Source organism: Cladophialophora carrionii (assembly GCF_000365165.1).
Source record: "Cladophialophora carrionii CBS 160.54 unplaced genomic scaffold supercont1.9, whole genome shotgun sequence".
NCBI lineage: Eukaryota > Fungi > Ascomycota > Eurotiomycetes > Chaetothyriales > Herpotrichiellaceae > Cladophialophora > Cladophialophora carrionii.
In genome coordinates, this window is record NW_008481834.1 from 896441 (window position 1) to 919069 (window position 22629).

General features: G+C 55.3%; 9 protein-coding genes across 9 annotated transcripts; 5 read left to right on the top strand and 4 right to left on the bottom strand.

The window, feature by feature from the left end:
• Window positions 1-454: 454 nt before the first annotated feature.
• On the top strand, window positions 455-1252 carry G647_09403 (uncharacterized protein; the record flags this gene model as incomplete). Its single annotated transcript, XM_008733706.1, has 1 exon — window positions 455-1252. The coding sequence occupies one exon, from the start codon at window positions 455-457 to the stop codon at window positions 1250-1252; it is 798 nt and encodes a 265-aa protein (XP_008731928.1).
• Window positions 1253-1787: 535 nt separating this feature from the next.
• G647_09404 (uncharacterized protein) lies at window positions 1788-3652 on the bottom strand (the record flags this gene model as incomplete). Its single annotated transcript, XM_008733707.1, has 4 exons — window positions 1788-2187; window positions 2354-3155; window positions 3219-3473; window positions 3532-3652. The coding sequence occupies 4 exons, from the start codon at window positions 3650-3652 to the stop codon at window positions 1788-1790; spliced, it is 1578 nt and encodes a 525-aa protein (XP_008731929.1).
• Window positions 3653-5260: 1608 nt separating this feature from the next.
• On the bottom strand, window positions 5261-7004 carry G647_09405 (uncharacterized protein; the record flags this gene model as incomplete). Its single annotated transcript, XM_008733708.1, has 4 exons — window positions 5261-6156; window positions 6297-6718; window positions 6796-6898; window positions 6953-7004. The coding sequence occupies 4 exons, from the start codon at window positions 7002-7004 to the stop codon at window positions 5261-5263; spliced, it is 1473 nt and encodes a 490-aa protein (XP_008731930.1).
• A 1301-nt stretch (window positions 7005-8305) lies between these two features.
• G647_09406 (uncharacterized protein) lies at window positions 8306-9110 on the top strand (the record flags this gene model as incomplete). Its single annotated transcript, XM_008733709.1, has 2 exons — window positions 8306-8783; window positions 8836-9110. 2 exons carry the CDS (start codon window positions 8306-8308, stop codon window positions 9108-9110), a joined length of 753 nt encoding a protein of 250 aa, XP_008731931.1.
• A 1211-nt stretch (window positions 9111-10321) lies between these two features.
• G647_09407 (uncharacterized protein) lies at window positions 10322-10777 on the top strand (the record flags this gene model as incomplete). The annotated part of the gene is made up of 1 exon (XM_008733710.1): window positions 10322-10777. One exon carries the CDS (start codon window positions 10322-10324, stop codon window positions 10775-10777), a length of 456 nt encoding a protein of 151 aa, XP_008731932.1.
• Window positions 10778-10983: 206 nt separating this feature from the next.
• On the bottom strand, window positions 10984-13234 carry G647_09408 (uncharacterized protein; the record flags this gene model as incomplete). The annotated part of the gene is made up of 4 exons (XM_008733711.1): window positions 10984-12262; window positions 12491-12795; window positions 12859-12968; window positions 13048-13234. 4 exons carry the CDS (start codon window positions 13232-13234, stop codon window positions 10984-10986), a joined length of 1881 nt encoding a protein of 626 aa, XP_008731933.1.
• A 571-nt stretch (window positions 13235-13805) lies between these two features.
• On the bottom strand, window positions 13806-14521 carry G647_09409 (eukaryotic translation initiation factor 5A-2; the record flags this gene model as incomplete). The annotated part of the gene is made up of 4 exons (XM_008733712.1): window positions 13806-13870; window positions 13923-14055; window positions 14113-14379; window positions 14501-14521. 4 exons carry the CDS (start codon window positions 14519-14521, stop codon window positions 13806-13808), a joined length of 486 nt encoding a protein of 161 aa, XP_008731934.1.
• A 398-nt stretch (window positions 14522-14919) lies between these two features.
• On the top strand, window positions 14920-16950 carry G647_09410 (uncharacterized protein; the record flags this gene model as incomplete). The annotated part of the gene is made up of 1 exon (XM_008733713.1): window positions 14920-16950. The coding sequence occupies one exon, from the start codon at window positions 14920-14922 to the stop codon at window positions 16948-16950; it is 2031 nt and encodes a 676-aa protein (XP_008731935.1).
• Window positions 16951-19775: 2825 nt separating this feature from the next.
• On the top strand, window positions 19776-21530 carry G647_09411 (uncharacterized protein; the record flags this gene model as incomplete). Its single annotated transcript, XM_008733714.1, has 2 exons — window positions 19776-19865; window positions 19920-21530. 2 exons carry the CDS (start codon window positions 19776-19778, stop codon window positions 21528-21530), a joined length of 1701 nt encoding a protein of 566 aa, XP_008731936.1.
• Between the last annotated feature and the right edge of the window lie 1099 nt (window positions 21531-22629).

Here is a 22629-nt window from a genome sequence, read left to right on the forward strand (position 1 = left end):
CTCCCGTATTCCACTTCGGGCCCAAGGCAGGATGCGGCCCATCTACCGCTAGCGGACCAAATTCATGGCTCTACTCGGCCGCCACGCCACGGTCAGGTCGTATATCGTGCCACTTCATGACAACCAACAGTGCCGAACACCACGTTCGGCCGAGCGGTCGACTACAAGTGTCCACCTCTGGTCCGGTCTAATGGTTGACGTTTCATCATGTTTATATCTGTTGATTATTGGTAAGCACCGTCTTCTCTCGACGCGCGGGGACTTATATGAGTGTGTTCGATTCCTTCATTCGTTCGCCCATCTCAGTAAAGAAGCAGGGGCGGTAGATTCAAGGGCCGTCCGTTCCCTCTCTGCCACGACAGATTGCATGCTGAGAGTCCCATCAATACACCCGTCTCTTCCCACCTCTCCCACCTCACCGACCTGAATTCAACCCACAACAGGACATCGCATCATGGCGGAATCGAATGCAACCGCAACCCAAACCCACACATCAAAACCAACAATCATCATCGTCCACGGCGCATGGCACCGGCCCATCCACTTCCACGAACTATCCCGCGCCCTGACCTCGCACGGGTACAAAGTCATCGCCCCAGCACTCCCGTCCGTGGATAAAGCCCCCGGAGAAATAACGCCAGACAGCGAAGCCGACATCGCGACCATCCGCCACGCCATCCTCGCCGAGCTCGACGACGCAGCAAGCCCCAACGACGTGATCCTCGTGCCCCATTCCTACGGGGGCATCCCGAGCTCGGGCGCCGTGCGAGGGCTGGACCGGGCCTCGCGGGTCGCGGCGGGGAAACGCACCAGCGTGCGCGCCATCGCGGCCATCACGTCGGCCATCCTGCCCGAAGGTATGAGCATCACGGGTCCCGACGGCGAGCCTGCGGTACAGGAAGGGCTGCCTGCGCTGATGAATCCCCCACCGGCGACCATGTTCTGGCAGGACATGCCCGCCGAGTCCGAGACCTACAGGCAGGCCGAGAGGAACCTGAACGCGATGAGCACGGCCGCGCTGTTCGACCCGTGTCGGTTTTCGGCGTTTGAGGTCGTCGACGTGCATTACCTGCTGGCGCGCGACGATCAGGCCTTGAAGTTCCACATGCAGGAGGCCATCGTCCGGCGGATTCGGGATCGGGGGCACGTCGTCCGCACAGAGGTGCTCGACGGTTGTGGTCATAGTCCGTTCCTGAGTCGCGTGCCGGAGACGGTGGCGTTTGTGAGGCGCAGTGCGGGCGAGGATGTGTAGAGTGTGGTCTAATGTGTTGGCGATGGTGTACCTCGCTTGGTGTGATTCGGTGTGCCTCGCTTGGTTTGATCTGATGTGCCTCGCTTGGTTATGATCCGGTATGGCTCCGGATATGTGTCTCAGTATAGGTATATACTGGTATAGCATGCTATGAGAAGCGGGTAGGGAGGGATCAGGCGACAGCTGCCACGGTTGGAGGAGATCGGAAGACACAAACACAATACCCTACAGTTTGCCACGGCACGGCACGGGCACTACATGGAATGACGACAAGTACCACATGCGGAGATCTTGGAAGTACCACATACAGAGATCTCGGACTACTCCTTGCTGCATTCCTGTGAGCTTACGCGCTTCGAGGAGGTACAACTTACACCGCAATACATCAACGAGACACCACAACCGACACCACAACAGAACTTTGTCGAGGTCTATGATATTCTACACCCACTCCAGCCGAGGGAGTCGCCTCGCAACCTACGCGTCAACAAATCTCATTTCATTCGATTTATCAATCCGAAGCCGAGGCAGCCTCCTACAACGTCTTCACCTCGTCGAGCGGGTTCCTCGTCTTGCCGGCCTCCCACGTCGTGTCGATCAACGTCTTCCTCGCCTCACTACGCGCCTCCAGATCGAACACAAACGGCCGCGGCTGCACGTTGAACCCGACGGTATAGTCGTACAGTGGAACCTCGACGCCGGGCCTCTTGGAGATGTGCGCCGCCCACGCAATCCTCGCCGTCAGCAGGTGCAGCGAGTTCTCGGCGATGTTCATGCCGGGACAGATGCGTCGGCCGAACCCGAAGGACGAGTAGTTCTGCAGGTTGGGGTACTTGTCGAGCGGCTCACGGTAGGTCGGGTACTTGGGCGAGAGCCAGCGGCCCGGGTTGAACGTCTCCGGATCGGGGTACAGTTCTGGATCGCGGTGGATTGCCCTGAGGAGGACATGTCAGTACCATTGTACAAAAACAATGTTTCTCAACGCGCAATCACGCTGGGCAACTTCGTATACAGTAGACTCTCTGAATGCGCAGTCACGCTGGGCGACTTCGTATATGGCATACTCTCTCAACGCGCAGTCTCACGGGTCACACTACTTACCACTGGTTCGGATGGATGTTCGTGCCGGCAGGGAAGAAGAAGCCGTTGTACACGTCGTCCTTGACCAGCTCGTGCGGCACGCCGCCCGCGGTCACGGGCCGCCATCGCAGGACTTCCTTGATCACGGCTCGACAGGTCGGCAAGGACGGGATGTCACTGTAGTCCGGCATGCGACCGTCGCCGACGACGCGGTCGACCTCGTCCTGCATCCTCTGCTGCCACGCGGGATGGAGACACATGCACAGCGCAAACGACATCATGGCCGCGGCCGTGGTCCCCGCGCCGGCCTCGAACAGGGTGCCGAGCACGTAGGCGCCTTCGTCGTCCGACAGGTGGTACTCGGCCTGTTTCTCGAGGAAGGACCTCGAGAAGCATTTCGGCGCTTTCCCCGCCCGCATCTTGTCGCGGACTTCGAACAGCAGGCCCCGGAAGGTCTTGAGTTCAAAGGCGTGCAGCCGGGCCGCTTCCCGTTTGAACGGCGCGAGCCAGGCGGGCAGCCACATGAGGATCGGGAACGTGTCGACGAGGTAGACGCCCGGCGAGGCCGCGCGCTCGACGTTGTGGGCGATCTTGAGGATGTCGCGCACGTACTGCTCGTCGCCCGTGTCGACCGTCTTGCCGTAGACCAACCGCAGGACCACCGCGGCCGCGTACCGTTCGAAGATCGACTCGTACTTGGCCGGCGTCGTGATCAGGTCGTGGAGGAGCCGCTCCGACTCGTAGATCTGAACCGGCTGGTACGACGTCGCCGACGCGTGCATCGTCATGTTGTGCATCACCTTGCGCCCTCGTCGCCACAAGTCTGGGGTCCTTTGTCAGCCACTCTCTCTGTGCGGCGGTGACGACGACGACGACGTGGGTCTACCTCCGTGTGGCAAAAACAACGGCCTCAAGCCGTCCGAGATGAGCTGCGCAGCCATGGGCAATTGTTCGCGCGACGAGTAGATGTTCCCGCGCTCCCGCAGCAGGTCATTGGCGACCTTCTCGGTCGACACAATGACGAGGTTGCGGCCGAAGATGTCGAGCCGATAGATGGGCCCGTACTGGTCGGCCCATTCCTTGAACCTCAACCATGAGTGTTTTGGCGGAATGTCCGACAGGTTGCCCACGATCGGTCTGCCTGCGAGCTTTGGGTCAGAGCTTGTCTTTCTCGGCGCACGGAGCTGCACTTCATTCACCCTCTGGGCCCGGAGGCAGTCTCGCGTTGGCCGGTACTTTGGACCTGTTGCTCGCGTCGTGAATCAAGATGGCCGCCAGCAGGAGGACCGTGGTGCCCACGAGAAAGAGCGTAGAAGGCATTGTTTGCTTGACGCCGCTCGAGTTCGCTCGAGCTCGGAACTGGGGTGTCCCGCCCCCGGTGGGTACCAGCCACTGCCCGGGTCTCATATATACATGCTTTTCACAGGAGGTCGATGCTTTCCCCTGGGATACTTTCAGCTCCACAGAGCTGCTGGCCGCCCACTGGATGGTCCGGGAATGTAAGCAGGGGGAGGGGAAGTCCCGAGGACGAGCCCCCGGATGCAGCACCTCCGCATCATATGCAAGGCTTCTGGGTCGCGTGCCCTCAGCCAATCGCCGCCTGCCCCGATGCCAAAGCTGGAAAAGCTACAAAGCTGCAAAGGACTGTGGTACTGCATCACCAGTGGCCGTCACAGTACTTCATACCCCGTACACATGATACGGGGTATTCCCGGGCCCCGGGGGGTACATACCGGAGTCCCTGTTCGACGTGAGTGGCCGGACTGTGCTCGGCGTGTTTGGGAGGGGCCTCGGAGGACGTACGGAGTACTCCGTACCAAACACATGACTATGTAGCCTCGGCTCTACTGTGGAGCCATGAATTTGCTCACCCCTAGCAAACGTTCGACACAGGGACGCTCTCGGTGCTTGTGTAGGGTGTGTAGCCGCAGCCGAGGCCTCGCTGGAGGGGGGCTTACAGCTTGCAGTTCTACAACAACCCATCCCAGAAGCGTTAATGCGAGACTGAGCTCCAGTATGGGGGCAGCTCGAGGTCAGCTTACCCAGTACGTATCACAAGGCTGACACATTTCGCTTGCTCTGGACAGATCTGAGGGCACAAGTTGAGACGTGAGATGATTCGGCGTCCAGCTGACCGGCCAGTCCTAGAGGAGGGATAGCGCCATCCCCTGAAGCAGGGGTGGTTGAAGGGCAGAGATCGAGTACAGCCGCTGACCCCTACCCAGTACTTACATACCTCGACGTGGGGCACAAAGCATTCCAGACAAAACGAGGCCGTGGTCGCGCTTCCACATCTTCTACTGTCTACTGTACCGTGTAGACGCAGGTTCGCGGCCACTGTCTTTGTGGGAACCCTTTGCCCGCCGCCGAGATGTCGAAATGCTCATCCAGACAAACCCGCCGAGATGGGACGTGCAGGCCCGGGCCCACCATGTGCATCACTCCTGTACGTACGTTGGGAATGCTCAAGAGGCGCAGGACTCCGAGCTTTGTATGCCACAGGCGATGGATTGCCTTGTTCGTCTCGCCTGCGTAAACGAAGACAAGGGACTACATACTCGTAATGGCCGACACGTCGCCGACGCTGACACCGACACTTCTGCACAATTAGACAAACCGGGTAATAGGTCACTCGGCATCGACATTGCTAAGCTATCACCTCTGTCTGACGGCGTAGAAGTCTCGGCTTGATGCAAAGCGTCTACCGGGTACCCAGCCCTCGTAATTGCGAGTTCCCCACAGCGTCAGCACCGCAGAAACCACCAGCTCTTGCACCTCCCGAGCAACACTGCTGGCAGGGGCAGGGCAGGGACGGGCGGATGATGTGCGATGTGCGATTGGAGACTCTTCCAAAAGGTCAAGCTGCTTGCTCGCTGACCTCTTGCGACGTCTGCAAACGAGGATCGGATAGAGGCCTTCTACAGTTGATTATGATGACCGTATCATTGTGACGGGAGCTGTGACCGCTAGACAATCGTCCTGTAGCTCGATGCTTTGCTTGATATTAGAGCCAGGCACGACAGGAAAAGGGATCGGCGCAAACACACACGCACACACATGGTACTCCACAGGTCCAGTGCCACGACAAAAAAAGGAGAAAAAGACAGCGGTGTATCCTTGCGCCTCTTGCTCAGATCTTTCTGCAAATCCGACATTTTCGCACCCTCGGCCCCTCCGCCACTGGTTGTTCCGGTTCCTCCTCCTGTCCGTCTTGATCTGTTGAGCTCTCGGGCGGTCACCAGGAGCAGGTTCAGACACCCATTTGTTCCAGTAATCCTTGAATTCTTGGTGTTTCGCCTTGAACGGGTTGGGACGGACGTTCGTGGCCTCGACGCGCATCGTCACGCCCCCAAGCCCGACCTCCAAGAATGGCCCGCCGCCATCATGGCTGCTTTGCTCCTCCTCTTCCCCGACCAAGCCCTGGGCTCGGGCTTTGCCGATGTCCTCGGCCATGTCCTCGGCCCTGTTCCTTCGCCCACCTTCGCGTAAGGGTGGGATGCGAAGAATCGAGAATGGAGGCATGCCAAGTTCTTCCCAAAATGCCACGTCTTCGAGCCGCTCGATCGGTGCCACGTACGAGACCTCGGGGTGAATCGGCTTCCAGAATGCTTCCTTGTTGTAGTCGTAGTCGAAGTATGGGCAATCATCCCACTCTTCCTCGTCGGCACACTCGTCGCACCACCTCCTAAGCTTGCGTTGTTCCCCCGGGGTCAAAATCTTCTGGGAAAGAGGAAGGTGGTTGAATACCACCCAAAAGCTCTTGTCGACGGGATGAAGAAGGACCACAAACGGAGTGGGTCGTAGGTTGGCGCGGTTATAGCGGCCTGATTGACTCCCGTCATACCACAGCGGTCCCACGAAGTGGCCGAATTTTAAGGGTAACGACTTCAGTCGGGGGCGGCAGGCGAAGCAACAAGATATGAGGCCGGAACGGTGAGCGCAGGACGGAAAATCTCCATGTCACCCCAATACTCCTCCGGCATTGGCGGCGCGTTCATCAACCGATGTGATGACGGCGGAAGATTGTCGGGTGGTTCAGCGCCATACGGTAATACCGGTGCCGGAAAGGATGGATGTCGCTTGTGTTCCGCCCGTTCGTAAAAGTAGTGGTTGCCCCCCCATGGCGAGTGTTGAGGCAGGACGTAGAACGCGTTTTTACCACGTGTGAAAAGTCGGAGGCCCCGTGGCCGTTCCAGGGGCCACTCGGCGCCTTTCATGATGCTGCGGAATGTACGAAAGGAGGTCGTGTCGGCGAATCTGTGCCCCCCACAAGGCGGATTGTTGTTGAAATTGACTGCATTAATGGCGTTAAAGACAATCCTAGTATCTTGGCCATCGGGGCTCCTGCCATCGCCACGTTGCCAAAGACGCCGAGTGCGAGCTTCTCTGTCGAAACCAAGGGACGTAAGTCATCATCACGATCGCCGGGCAACAACAGCAACATTAAGGCGAGTGTGTCGCACCTGTAAGCATCGCTGCCTGGTTCAAGGGCCCGACCTCCCCATCGAATATACCGATCTGATTTCGCTCGGGGCCAGGCATTCTCCCTGAACGCAGAGCTGTGTCCTGTCGTTCCGTTAGCTGGAAAGTCGCATGCCGTACAGTAGGACGTCGACGTACCACATGAGTTTTCCTGCCATACCCTGAACTCCTCCTTCTCTGCTTCATCCATGGTCTCGGCGCGGCCAGGACGCGGGCAGGTCGCGAGGATTTTGCGAGGTCACTCAATATGGTATTGATGAGCACCGAAACAAATTGTATCGATGATCGTGTCCAGGATGTGTGTGACAAACAAAGATGCAGTCCGACCGAGTCGGTCCGGCGGCTATCTATAATTTGCACGTCTGGGGCATTTCGCCACGGAATGTTGATCATTATTGATTGATGTGGAATGTGCACGCCACCTTCCCAGTTGCTGGATTGTCGATACCAGTTGCTGGACTAATGGCACATACCATGGTCACAACGTTGAGATGGCGCATGGAGCACAAGCTCACGAGGTTGAACCTGGTGCAAATGTGAAGACAAGCCGTTGGTATGTTAGTGAATCCAATCGCCTTGTTTGTCAGCAACGCGCATGGACATATCCATTCTGCCATCAAAACTCGAAGCGTTTGGAAAGCTACCAATGCTATGCTAGCAGGATACCGTAGCTCCCGCCGTTGATCCGACGAAGTGGAGGAAGTGTATCTGATCACTAGCTCGACCGCGAGCAGCTCTGACCTCCGTTAGTACCGATAAGCCTCGGAAAATGCGAGATGCTAATCCCCTGATGCATGGTCTCGATTCACTCTGCGACGGAGCGCAGCGCTTGCTGCGGTTCTCGTAGTAGCCTGCATATATTTTCAGTCAGAGACAGCTCGAAGATCGGCGGCGGCGTAACCCGGCGACCAGCAGAAAGACTCCTGGAAGACAATGCTCTCTACAGCCTTTCCAAATCGGCATCAGACATTTCAGGCTCCCCTTCAATGTCTCGCAACTGTCAGGCGGCCCCGCCTCCGGTTGCCTTTGTTCGTAGGTGTCGTGTTCTCCTGTTGGACTGTGGGAATTGACCGATTCAGGGGCTCAGCCTCGGCCGCCAAGTTCAGGTCCGAGACCGTTGACAATCACTGTCTCCGCGTCATCTTTGTCCTACAATGCCTCAGCAGATGTCTCACTCGGGCTGCTTCTGCCCCTGCCAGAGAGTCCGGACGGAAGACCCAGATAATCGCCATCTTTGCCTAGAGTGTCGGTCCCTGATGTGCACTACAACTCCGCCAGGTCTCTGTTCAGTGTTGCTGTGCTTTCCTGACATCGATTGTTCCTTCGAGACCTGCCTCATGCTCTCAAAGACGTGGCGGAGAAAGGAATTTCATTTGCTTGACTGTTTGCCCTGGTAGCAATGTAGCCTCAAGGGGTTTCGAAATACTCAAAAGGCCCGCCATTGCTTCCTAACTGCATGATGGTGATATTCCAGCCTGCTCATTCGTTACCATGGCTAACCCAGATCTCCGTACTGCGCGTCGAAACGGCCACTATATTGAGGGTTCCATGTCAGAAAGTAGATCCAAAGTGGCCAAGTACCAGGCCGAAGCGACCGAGCAGAATGCCCTGGAGAAAGTGGAGATTGCTGTCGCAACTGCTAGCAACCTAAATAGTATCACCGAGTGTGCCAGCAAACTCTGTGAAGAAATCCCCATTATCCAGGGATGGGAAGTTTTCAGACGGTTCCGAGGTCGACTACGCTTTAGTCACAAAGTCCACCAAACTTTCAGAGACACCCTGATCCTGAGGGACGGCATCGACCGCGACGCCTTAGATGAGTTGAACAAAATATTGAGTGGATGGCACGACAACTTACAAAACCTCTCGGGAGACTATGCTGAGAATGAAGACATTCCAATGGCATCTGAGTTAGGACTGCTAATTGAGCTCTACTACAGGACGTCAACTTACCCACTGCGAGAGCTAGGTCAGTGATCCCCCCACTCGGTAAATCCATGGTACTAACCACTGAGTTATAGGCAATGTCAAGGATTTTCTGAATGGTTTGGCGGTAAGGCTGGGTGAGCTGCAACTTTTGCCTGGTCGGGGACGCAAAGCCGCCGGGGTTCCTCACGTCCTTTTCTTCTGTGTCGGTCACCCGAGAGGCCCTGTATGCGCAGCGAATCAGCCGAGCTACACCGGATGTCCCGAGTTGAAAGCCATCTTTAACCGGCTCCACGCAAAACGTCTCGACAAAAGCCCTCAGAGCTCAGATGGAAGGAAGATGGAAAGCCGAGAATCCCACACCATTTGATCGTCGCAAGGAGGCGGCCCGGGCTTTCGTACTGGCATTGGAAGATGTGAAATCGAGGGAAGTGAAATCGACGTACCCCGTCGCCTTTAAGCCAATAGATCGATGCCGCAAATGCCGCACATTGTACGACTACGACTGCCAAGACGACGAGTGTTCCTCCTCATATCCCTTAGGGAGTTGCGCCGAGGATCTCTGTCATACATACTGCTTGAAGGGGAAGACAATGTCCAGGGAATCCTGGGAGTCATTTTTCTGAGATCTTGTGGGTGTCAGTTTTCGGTCAACAGAATTCATGACAGGGGACGGATCAAAGATGTACAATCACCGCTTGTCTGTGTGTAATGTAGGTAGCCGTGTATCTTGTTTATAGGTGATGGCCTCCCTTTCAGCTCTATTCAGGATATCGCTAGCAGATGGGAAGGGCTCTGACCTTACTCCCAACCCAGGATCACTCGTCGACTGACGGGAGCAGTCGGCAGCTGTCGACAAGCGCTGCAGGCACCGGGTGCAACGTGAAGTCGAGAACAAGGGCTGCGGAACCGTCGGAAAATACTTCTGGACTACTCACTCTACGTTAGTCTTGCTCTGGCCGGAACCAAACCCAGCCCTCGCAATCCGGAATGCATCTGCACGTGTCGGCTGTCAGGCTGTGTAGCAACGAGATCCCAACACATGTGACGGCTCGACATTTCTGTCTAACTTGTGGCCGATGGTTGATTTGAGGTCCAGCAGAAGCATGAGAGCCAGGAGCGCATGGGCATCAGAGGATGATCGGTCTTGCAGGATCTGCCACGACAACTGACGCTCACCTCATTGCGCACCGATGCATGCCAAGCTGGTCGAATGCGCCACCCTATGTCGGGTATCATTTCCGTCCTTCAACGTCATTTGCCGAGGTGCCTTGCAAAGGTGGGGCCTTCTTGGGACCCGTCGTCGAAGCTGGGAGTGTACATTCAAAGTACTGTATATTCTGAGTATGGTCTAGTTATTTGTTGCGCGTCGAGCAGAAGTCTTCACAGCTCAACCTCCTCCAAGACTACGGCATGGCATCAAAGCGAGCCGCCAATTCTTTCGCTCATTACTCCCGGCGTCTGTCGTCCTCGACAACGACCCGTCATTCCTCCCAGACACTCCGATCCGGGCAGTCGCGCTGTCTCTCGATACCTGTGCCCGTGCCGGCCTCCCATACCTCGCACACAGCTCGAACCCAAATGCCCCTGCGTCAACCAAAGCGACACTTCACAACATCATGGTCAGCCCACAAGGACGAGAGTTCTTCCTTCTCGAGTTCTGCACAACAATCCCGACTCTATACCTTTGATGACGTGCAGTCCCTATCCTCCGCTCCCTCCCCGAACCGCATCCTCATCGACGTCCGCGAACCGTCCGAGCTCCAGGCCACCGGCAAAATCCCCAACTCCAAGAACCTCCCAATCACATCTGCCGCGGACGGCTTCTTCCTTCCCGCAGACGAGTTTGAAGAGCGATTCGGATTTGAGAAGCCAGGGAAGGAGGACGAGGTGATTTTCTACTGTAAGGCAGGCGTGAGGAGCAGAGCCGCGGCGAGACTGGCCAGTCAGGCTGGCTTTGGTGGCACAGTTGGGGAGTTTCCTGGCAGTTGGGTGGAATGGAGCGACAAAGGAGGGGAGGTCGAGAGGGTGAAGTGAAGGGAAACTGGACGCAGCGAGGACATACTTTCGTGTATAATGGGGCCTAGTACAGCGGAAGCCAGGACAGAGCACGTTATGTACAGGGACCAACGTGTACAGTCTCAGGACTGGCTGGTGCCAAACTGAGATTAGGCACAATGAATCATGAGCAATGATTGACAAGGCAGTACGTCCCAAGCTCACCCAAGCAACCAGAGCCTGTTTCATTCCGGGAGCATTTGCACATCAACATTCTCAGCATCGTCCTCGACATGTGGCGACAGCCCGAGTCCCAGCCCATTGAATTCCTTGGCCAATTTCCCGGGAGGACTGGTCCCCGGAACGGCTGCGATGTCCTCATCGATATCGCTGCTGTCGGACCCATCATCGCCAAAGATGTCCTCCCGTCTTTTAGCTACGAGCCATAGCTCAATCTTCTCCTCCGTACGATTAACCGCCGCCACGAGGGCCTTCAAGCTCAAACAAGCCGTCTGTGCGGCTTCCTCATGGAAAGTCCTGGCCACATGACCGATCGCGACCATACTCTCTGCTGCGCCGTCAAGATCCTCAACCTTCGCAAAGCGAGGGTACCGTGCACCTGGGCGCATGACGTCGAGACCTTGCTCGAGTTCGTCTTCCTCCGAGATAGCCCGTCGAGAACCCAGAGAGCGTTGAACCTGCTTGATGCGGTCGGTGAGCCGCGCGTCCTCCGCGGCCTGGAGTCTCTCGTTCTGTTCACGGCTTCCCCTCCGTTCCGGGACGTCGGGAAGAGGAAACATCTCGAGGATCTCCCTGTCCATGCTGCCGCTGCCACCATCCTGGACCTGCGTATGTTGGGATGGCGCACTGTTCTTGATCCACGTCCTTTGATACCAGCTCATGAAGTGGTCGAGTTGGTCGTCCGTCATGCCGAGGATATCGCTATCCGTGACGAGGATCTCGGATCCGGGTTTCAGGCCATTCATGTCCCGTGCAGTGGCGATATCCTTGTCGAACCCAGTTTTAGCTTCAAGCCAGGACGGCCAGTCTATGCGCAGAGTGTTGAAGTCGTTGGCGTCTTTCGGGTAACGCTTGACGGTTTCTGCGTCGAACGGGAAAAGGAGCTTCGTGGCAACGACGACGAGCGACATCAACTGGCTTTCAGGGTACGTGGTTGGCTGACGTCGTGTGGTCTCGAGCGGTTTCGTCATGTCAGGATAGGTGAACTCATATCTGGTAATTGTGTTCAAGCGGCGCACCGTAGTGTACACCTCCAACGGGAGAGCTAGACGGCGCACGTAGTACAGGAGCAAAAGATTCTGGTTGATCGATGGCAAGACCATGCCGAACGAGATGTTAAACCATCTCGCTCGGTGGTAGATTGCCTTCTGTAGGTCATCTGGCCCAGGGAGCCGCATTGTCGTGTCCAGAGACTGATGGTACTCGCCCGGAAGGCGGTCCTTCATCTCCTGGGGTACGTGCCGGATTGCGCGGATGAACGGGATGTCTTCTTCGAGGATCCATCTAGTTGAGCCTCTCGTCAGTGAACAGCACATCCGGAAGTGGTTCCGGTAGTCTGCAAGCGCACATCACTACCAGTCTAGGAACAACAGCTCAAGTTTCCTCGAAAGCCTCCTTCTGTGAGCAGGTTGACGGTAGCCCTTTTCGCCCCAGCTGTTTTCTCCTGGACCATCGAACGCCTCGCTGGGAGTGGACCTTTGGGCGCGCCGTGAGAGTTTGGGTTGTGCTCACCTTAAAAATGTGGCCTGTCCGACGGGCCTTCTGAGCATGATGATTCCCATATATGCCAGGGCAATGGTGTCGATGAGCTTTGGATAGTCATGCGCCAAGTCCCTCTCCTTCTCCTCGTTCTTCTGTAGCTGCTTCTGCACGGAAGTGCCGGGGTCCATATCGCTTTCATCGCCAGAGCTTGCGGTAGTACCGGCCTTGTCGGCGTTCGTGTCTGTAAGCTCATCGACAGCAGCAGTCGTGGGATCTTGCAGCAGCCGATGCTCTAGTCTCGAGACCCATAACGTCCACATGTCCCGCACCACACTCTGCTGGCGTCAGCTGGCTGTCAACAGCGAGGAGAGCGATGTAGCTCTTGACGATTGACTTACCCATAGTTCCGCCGGGAGGCCTTTCTGGTGAACAAGGGCGTGACATTGCTTCCACAAGATAAACTGCCAGGACTGGAGAAAGAGTTGGAACGCTTTGGTTCCTCGAAGCACTAGAAAAGCTGGTGAGCATGCCAGATGGCTGATCTATGGCTCCTGTGGAGGGCGTCCGAGCCATCGAGGCCGACTCACCCCTCGACGCCTTCTGCTTCTCCTTGTCCACTTTCTTCCTCACGATGGTCCCCTGCCTGCCGAAATCGGCGTCATCCTCTGCGGTGGTTAGACCGTGGCCTTGATCATGCCCGTTGTGACAGAAAATCCTCCCGTCTTCGTCATGGAAGTCTGTCGAGCCACAAGTGGCGCACTCGTCTCCGTCCATATTGGCGGATTGTCTGCGATCGGGATGGCTTTGCTAGCATGGCGCGACGATGCTCTTGGGAAGCGTATTGTGAAACTTTCCTTCCGGGGGGAGAGCTCACAAAGATAGGCTCAAGACAGCCGAAGGTACGATTCCCACGGTTCTCAATACGTAACTGGAAACAAAAATTGATGTTTGACACGAGGCATGAAATGGCGTAACACCAATCAGCGGTCGGCCATTTGTAGTTTGACAAACAAGGCTGAAATACCAATCCCAGATAACTAATTACTTTACAAGCACGCAAATGATCGGGTGGGGTCTGGAAATTCCTGGGTTGTTCGTCTAGCTACCACTTTTCAAAATGCACCAGCATGCAAATCTTTCATGGAATGAGAAGATCGCTTTTCAAGGCAGACCACAGAGTTACTGCCCAAACTAGCTCTAGGCAAAATCGAGTCTGCCTGTTAGATATCTCGATTGTGCGACCAGTCCCGACACCACCTCTGAAACGTGACATGGTTTTCGTGACCCATAAGAACAACAGTCGTGAATAGGAGGCTGCAGGTGTGCAGTCTGGCTCGGACATCCTTTATTTCGGAGCTTCCTTGGCGTCGATGGCAGCTTCCTCACCCATGGCGGTCAAGACGATGACATCTGAAAGCCTGTAAGGATGTGCTGAAGCCGAAATTTGAGAATCAAAACTCACTGGTATCCTTCTCGTCGGTACGGAAGAGTTTCTCAATCTTGTCACCAACTTCGCCCTCAGGCATCTTGACATCATCCTTGGTGGAACCATCATCGGACATGAGGGACAAGAAACCGTCATCGGTAATATCGAGCTACCACTCTCCGTTAGCACTCTGTATCCTCCATTCACACTCGAACGGAGGTCTTACCAGCTGGTATTCACGGCGGGTCACGTTGGGAACATCCATGTTGTGGGTGGAAGGGGACAGATCTTCCAACTTCTTGCCAGTGAAGATATCGAGAGCGACCAGATGGACCTTGGCATGACCGTGCTTGCCAGTCTTGGAGGTGGACATATCGACGATCTTGCATGGGCGACCTTTGATGACAACGAAGCCGTTCTTTCTCAAGGCGGAACATTGCATAGGGTAGGTGGCCGAAGCACCAGCGTCGGCGGACTCGAAGGTGTGTTCATGCTGGATGCGAAAGCATGTCAGTCAGAACAGAGGATGAGGCTCTTGGTTTGCAACGACTGGCGGAGCCGGAGCCAGAGCCAGTCCAGCGCATCGAAGCGGGGTTCATCATGAAACTGCCTACCTGCGCGTCGTTGTCCGCCATGGTGGATGGATGAGAAGATGCCGCTAAGGAGGATAGAGAGAAATCAGAGATGAAAGAGCCGGTATAAATCGGTGTGCGACAAAGTCTCGGGAAAAGAGCGATGGTCAAGAGGGAAAACGCAGACCAGGCCCTGGGAAAATATGAGTTGCAGATGTTGGTTGCAGAGTGGGATGCGGAGTGCCGCCACTGCCAATCGATAGCGTCGGCCCGGCAAACCTCCCTTGTGCTGGCCTTGGCATGTACGGTGGATGTTTTCGTTGGGAAATGTACTCCGTCGGAGGAATACGAGGATAGAGCGCCTTGGTGGCCTCGTGGACACGAGTGCGAACGGGCTACAAGTCCGTACATGTCTTTGGTAGCAATGTCATTGAGGCCTATCTTACAATTGAATACTCAGCATGTGGCTGGACCGCTTAACTGCTGGTGCTGCCACACCCGGCGCTTCGCGAGAGTCTCTCACTCCGTCCAGACCATACTCTCCTGCGCCGCGTAAGAACTCCCAGCTTGCGCCGTCGCAACGTACGCTGTCTGGCCTCGGTCTGTCTGCCAATAGATCTTCCACGTCTCTAGACCTCAGTGCGAACACCTCTACTGCCTCTCTTACATCTCCGCCCAGGCAAACGAACGGGTCAGCTCTACGGTTCGAACAAAGGCCGCCTCCAGAAGTGCCAGACCCTGTCAACGTGCTGAGAGAGTTACTTGGAAAGCCAGGCGCTGAAGAAGGACAAGATGCAACACCCAAGTTTCAAGACGGGCGGCTGGCCAAGGACATTGATTTTGGGGCCTTGAGTCTTCAAGAATTTGCCAATCGAGAAATACCATACGGGCCACCCACGACCGGCTATACACTGGAGCCCTCGGCTAGAGAGAATAGACAGAAATACCAAGATTTTCATAATTCGGTCTTGGAATGCGATCAAGTCTTGAGAAACGTTGAGACGTACCTGACCAATTTCAAAGCGGAACTCGGCCAGGTGTCGGCAGAAATCGAAGAGCTACAAGCCCGCTCTATTCAACTGAATGCGAAACTCGACAACCGCCGCAACGTCGAAAAGCTGTTGGGTCCTGCGGTTGAGGAGGTGAGCCTCTCTCCGCTCACCGTGCGGTCCATCGCCGAAGGGGTCATCGATGAGACATTCGTCAAGGCCATCAACGAAGTTGAGGCGAGGTCACTCATCATTGACGCGAAAGAGAAGAATTCAGAACAGGTCAAGGCTTTGCAAGACCTGAAACCTCTTCTTGAGGACCTCAAAGTCAAAGCGCTTGAACGAATCCGAGACTACATTGTGGCTCAGATCAAAGCACTCCGGTCGCCAAATATCAATGCCCAAGTCATCCAACAGCAAACGTTCCTCAGATACAAGGACCTCTACGCCTTTCTGGCTCGAAACCATCCCGTCCTGGCTGAAGAGATTGGCCAGGCATATGTCAACACAATGCGATGGTACTACAGCAGCCACTTCTCCCGCTACCAACAGGCACTCTCATCCCTCCAGATCCACGCCTTTGACCTCCACGACCTGCTTGGCTCGGATCCCGCTCCAGCCCGCCGAAACGTCCTCGGCGCATCTAAATCGGCGCCCCATCAACACGATGCCTTCAATCTCGGCCGTCGAGAAGAGATCGTCAAATCCAAGACCGACACCACTGCCATCCCGGCCTACCTCGCCGAAGACAGCAAATCCGCGCATTATCTCGAAATCCCGTTTCGGAATTTCAACCGAGCTCTCATCGACAACGTGTCGGCCGAGTACTCTGTCGTTACGGAACTCTTTGCAACGAACACGTACCATCAGATATCGCGGCGCGTGACGGAAATTTTCGAGGCAACCTTCACAATGGGCCACAATCTGACGAGGTCCCTGGTCGAGAACACCAATGACTGCCTGGGACTCCTTCTCTGCGTGCGTTTGAATCAGCACTTCGCATTTGAAGCGCAGCGACGCAAGGTCCCTGTGGCGGATTCGTACATCAATTATACCAACATCCTTCTGTGGCCGAGATTCCAGATGGTCATGGACGCTCATTGCGAGTCGTTGAGGAAAGTCTCCATCCCCAGCAGTGGGCCTCGTGGCGCTGCAGCGGCGTTCTCCTTGGTCGGCGGAGGATCATCCGATACGTCGAGGGCATCAGTCGCGCCTCACGCGATCACACAACGCTTCGGGCAACTCCTGCAGGGCATTTTGCTGCTCAGTGCCGAGGCAGGCGATGACGAGCCCGTCTCTAATAGTCTGGCCCGGCTGAGGACAGAGTACGAGACGCTGATGGGCAAACTAGCCAAGGCAGCAGGTGATGCAAGCAAAAGAGCGAAGTTCCTGTACAACAACTACAGTCTGGTGTTGACGATCATTAGCGATACAAAGGGAAAATTGGCGGGGGACCAAAAGGAGCATTTTGGCACGTTGGTCAGGGAGTTGAAAGGACGATAGAACTATACTTCACCACGGCATGGAGTTCAAGGGGCCGTGATTCCCGTGCCGAACCACGTCATCATGGGCTGTCGCTCAGGAGGGCCGAGCAATTAAAGCTTCATACGCTGTGTTTCTCTCTCAAACCTCGGAAAAGTCGTCGGGTCCGGAATCTCCTCATGACAAACCAGTCGGCTCGAATATATCTCTAAGGCATCATAATTGCAAGGACCAACAAACGTTGCAGATACTCGCGATATCGAGCAGCACTCGATTGAGCAGAAGGTGCACGAAGTATCGAGATATTGATACTTGGCTGATCAATGAAGCTGTCGATCTGGCCAGGTCGCGGTTCTGAAGTCGACCGATTCCAGGAGCAAGTGACGGGCGACAATCATAAGACCATGCGTCCTCCACAACTTAGGGTCTCTCAGTCAACGTAGGCGGGGTTAGAGACGCGTATGCCGTCACAGACAAGAGTTGCTCTTCTCAATAGAGAGCTCGATGAGAGATATCATGAGATGACGGCGGGCGTTTTGGGCTTGTCGACACGAGGCTCAAACTTCTATATGGCGCTGACGATAGCGATGACGGACGAGCCTCGGTGTCGTTGCCGCTCGAGTTAGGCTGCGGCAGTCAGTAAAACGTCGACTGTGACGACCGATCGAAGCTCAGACCAGACGAGTCGTAGTGCAGTCATAAGTAGCCCGAGGCAGGTACATAGGTGATGGAAAGAGAGTGCGCCCATCGTGTGGTATCGTCGTTCGTACCCCGACGGAAACAAGCAAAGGTTGGGTAGAGATGAGGTGGTGAGATCCATGGGCAAAGCGGAGTTCAGCCTTGGGAGTTGTACAGTGCAGTACTATTCTTGTCCCAGCGCGGCCGCTCGGGGACAGTACAGTAACTAAGTAGCAAAGCAAAGGTTCTGGAATGCTACCCAAATTATGCGCCTTCCTGAAATATATCGCGTTTGAGGGTGGCGCTCACGTCGAGTTTCGGGTAATAAATCTGACTTAGAAACCAATCGTTGCTCTTGTTCAGGGAGTGCTCACTCTTGACCACCAAATGAAGATCGGGGAGAGCAAAGTCAAAAAGGAGCCCCGGTCTGCCGCATTAGTGGCAAAGCCTAGGCGAGGATCAGGAACCGTGAGACGAGCAGAGGTGGTGCGAGGCCTGCTACCACGTCGAGGAAGAGGGGTGATGTCTGCGCACGAGTAACAGTAATCGTAAGAGATGCAGAGTTCGGGGCCAGCCGAGGCGGCTAACATTAGGTACCTAGGGCCGCTGTCTTGTACCCATTACGGAGTACTCGCGCAGCTTAGATAGGCACAGTACTACACAGAACAGCCTTCCGGCCGCAAAGGCCGCCTTGCACCACACGCAACCCCGAATGTGCACACACGACACAGTCGTCCCTCAGGACTCACCATGCCACAGTACGCGGAGCAATGACAATGCATTCGGGGCCCAAACACGGATCGTCCTTTATCCTCATTCGAGAAATAGTAAAATGTAGACAACTACTCCGCAACAATACTGTCTTCTCCGGAGATGCACACCAAGTCAGCCTCAACATGGTGAGAAGTGACGTAGTTAGGTAACTCTTCGCAGAGATGTGAAGGCAAAGATGTGGCGCTCAGGGTATGGTACAGCTGACATCTCTTTGCGCTTGTTTGCTGCTGGGTTGGTCGAGCTTGAGGATGCTTGAGATGCTTGGGCAATGCTTGAGTTGGCGCCTGCCGTCCAGCCACGGCCACCTCCCGTTCCTGCCCTACGAGCCTGCCGATTAGCACTGCGGATTCGCGTGACTGGGTGCTATTTACCCCGCGCTCCACCAGTGCCGCAGCCATCACGACCAAGCGTGGTTAGCACGATTCTCTTCTTTCTCTATCTCCCTTCTCACTCTCCCTTCTCTCATCTCTCTCTCACCGGCCCTTCATGGTCTGCTAAGGTTTACCTGACGCATGTCAATTCCCTGCAGCGCCAACATGCGATAGTGGCGTGCAATGATACGGTGCAACGGCTGTCTGCACGCCTTACTGCTGATTTGATCCTCTTGAGCCGCTAGCTCGCCGACACTCAAAATCCCCCACTCGTGCGCCACTCATGCGTGTTCGCCGAACAGCGACTGCTGCTCTGCGCTATCACTCGCCACTGCACATACCCATCCCAAATTGTCAACTCCTCTTGCTTTCTCCCTGATTGATGTCTTTCTGACAAGCTCACTGGCCTCTCGTTGCCCTGCTCGTATCTCACTTAAAGGAGATCCTACGCTCGAGCTCCACCCCAATCCCTGCATCACTCCATTGACCGGGGATTTCCAACTCCCTCGACACCCTCTAGAACGCTTGACCGACCTCGACCCTGCTTGCTTGTTCCAGTGGCTCACCAACCACCGTCGAGATCATGCGAGGCTTCCCCATGACATTGTTTGTTGGTCATCGCGCCATCATCCTACGCTCAAGCGCTAGCCGTTTCCACCATCGTCTTCGCCGATTCACTTTGCTACAGCGGAGGCACAGGGTCGCACTCTGCTCGCCGGACTGCAATCTCGACATTTCGGATCTCATGGCTTCGGCTCAAGCGATCACACCAGACTGTTGACGAAAGCGATGCGCTCGTCCATCGCAGACAAGGGTGTGTGCCCGCCGCGGCCGCGATGGCCATGCGCACTTGTCGTCCTACATATACCACTTCCGTCGCCCTGGCCCAGCAAGAATTGTTTCATGTTTCCTCCCAGCTCGTTCCCAGGCGTCGTCGCTCGTTCCTGACCGCCCATTAAGATTGTCGAGCCCTCGTCACTGGTCAAAGCAGATATCCTCTTGCAGTTTGCACCAAACCGCGAGATGGAGAAATCGCCAGACTATCACATATCTTCTGGCTCAGAGTCGCCAGAGTACGCTCCCGTCGACTTGAACGATGTAAACAAGATCGAGGTGAGTCCGATTCTGCTGAGATCTGATCTCTGCTGACAGTCTTTCCTTCTCCAGGCTCGACGAGGCTCTAAGGTCAACGAGGCAGCCGATGTTTTTGGCGACATCGCCACCGCCGAGCAATATGGTTACGTCTCTCGAGGTCTCAAATCCCGCCATATCCAGTTCATCGCCCTCGGGGGTAGCATCGGGACTGGTCTCTTCTTGGGCATCGGCCGAGCCTTCCTCCAAGCCGGTCCTCTGTCCGTCCTGCTCGGCTACACCTTCACCGGTCTGGCCGTCTACGGCATGATGATGTGTCTCGGGGAGATGGCGACATGGCTGCCCCTTCCCGGTGCCATCCCACAGTTTTGCGCTCGTTATGTGGATGATGCGATGGGGTTTGCCGTCGGCTGGAACAACTGGTACTCGTGTGCCATCACACTCTGTGTCGAAGTCTCAGCCGCAGCTTCCGTCATCCAGTTCTGGCACGGTGCGCAAGATATCAACGTGGCAGCATGGATTTCCATCGTCATTGTGCTCGTCCTAGGGCTGAATATCTTCGCCGTCGCCATCTACGGTGAAGCTGAATTCATCTTCGCGTCCATCAAGATGGTCACCATTGTCGGCCTCCTCATTCTCGCCCTCATCATCGACGTCGGTGGTGTTCCAGGACAGCACCGTCTCGGTTTCCAGTACTGGAACAACCCTGGTGCCATGAAGGCATATATCGCCGGTGGTGACACTGGCCGGTTCCTTGGTCTCTGGTCGACCCTCGTCAACGCCGCTTTCTCATATGGCGGTGTCGAAATGGTGGCTGTCGCAGCTGGTGAAGCCGAAGACCCACGCCGGAACATCCCCAAGGCCGTCCGCCGTGTGTTCTGGCGTATCCTCTTCTTTTATGTTTTGGGCTCATTGGCCATCGGTGTTCTCGTTCCTTACAACGACGAGCACTTGATCAGTGCCCAAGCGAACGATGCGCCCGGTGCCGCTCAATCTCCCTGGGTCATTGCTATCAGCCGTGCCGGTATTGATGCTCTTCCTTCCATCATCAACGCTGTCATCTTGACCTCGGCCTCCTCCTCTGCCAACGCTTTCCTGTACACTGGTTCTCGCTACCTATACGCCATTGCGCAGAACCGACAAGCACCTCGATTCCTGCTCAAGTGCTCGAAGACCGGCGTGCCCATCTGGTGCGTGTTGATAACCTGGTCAATCTCGCTCCTGACATATATGTCCTGCTCATCTGGCTCGAACACGGTCTTCACGTGGTTTCAGAACTTGACCACAATTTCCACCCTGTTCACCTGGGTTAGCATCACCATCGCTTATATCCGCTTCTATCACGCGTGCAAGGCTCAAGGCATCGACCGCAACACTCTGCCCTTCAAGTCGCCCTTCCAGCCGTACCTCGGTTATGCAGCGACCATCTTCTTTGGCCTGATCATCTTCCTCAACGGATTTGATTCCATTGCTGGAGGCTTCGATTACCAGGCCTTCATCACGGATTATATTGGAATACCCATCTACTTTGGCTTGTACCTGTTCTGGAGAATTCTCAAGCGCACACATTTCCGCAAATCCAGCGAGGCCGATCTGTACACTGGAAAGGCTGCCCTGGATGCCATTGTTTGGCCCGAGCGCAAACCAAGGAACCTGGTTGAGAGGATCTGGTTCTGGATAGCATAAACGTTGCCTTGAGTGGTTGCGTTTTTCTCATTTGTGGCTGTGCCATGTCAAAATATGCTTCCATAGAAACATGTTTCCATAACACCTTTTCTGGCATCGCGTGCTTGCTTGCATTCAATTCTGAGTGTGTGTCTCTGAGACGACTGAAGTAGAATAATTTCGGGAGCTCGGAGATAAGCTACAATGATTATATTATACCCTGTTATAAAGCTGACTTTACACAAGATTAGTTGCCATATACCTAGTCACTACCACAGTAGTTTAGTGCTTTCGCCCATTGCTGCTCGCTGGTCCGTTGATGAATATGCGTGCTTTGATCGAGTACGGTATACAGAGAATCTTATGCATCATCCTCATCACATGGTCATACACGCTACACAGGCACCACCCTTTCACATTCGGCTCCGAGGACCTGTGTAGAGTCGTGCTATAAGAGTCGAGATGGTGGACGTGTACGATAGAGGCGTCCGTTCGCAATCTGATGCCTGTCTACCACAGTACAGTACAGTACTGTCTTACTGTCTAGGTTTGGTAGATTCGTCGGTCGGTCTCGGTCTCGGTCTCGTCCTCGTTTTTCGCCCTGTTCCTTGCTACGCCACGCCTCATAACCGGAAGAATATCGATCTCATCTTCGCTTTCCCTGTACTGACAACTCGAGAATCGAAACACAGGCCACGGCCGCGAGACTGTAGTTCTGTGTAACACTGATGCGAGTCATTCCCACCAAAGGGCGGCCCGCCAGCGGTAATTAGAGCAATGAGGCGGCAGGAATTAGTTGCCTTTGCAATCGGAACGGATGCGTGAGGTCGACTGCTGGGTGAAGCGATGTGTGGTTTGCGAAAAGCGAAAAGCGAAAAGCGGAATATGGAATGCCAAATGCGACGTGGCAGCTGCTCAACTGGCCCTGTACGGTACTCAGTATCTGTACCGTGAACACAGTCTATCTTTGACGGCCGCGTCGAGCATTGATCCGGTCTGCGAAGGATGAGCGCACGAGTGAGTGTACGGGTGCGATCTCTCATATTGGTAGCAATGGGAACTTGAAATTCACTTTCTTCTTTCCATCTTCCACCTTCTGCTTCCTTCTTATTGTCGACAG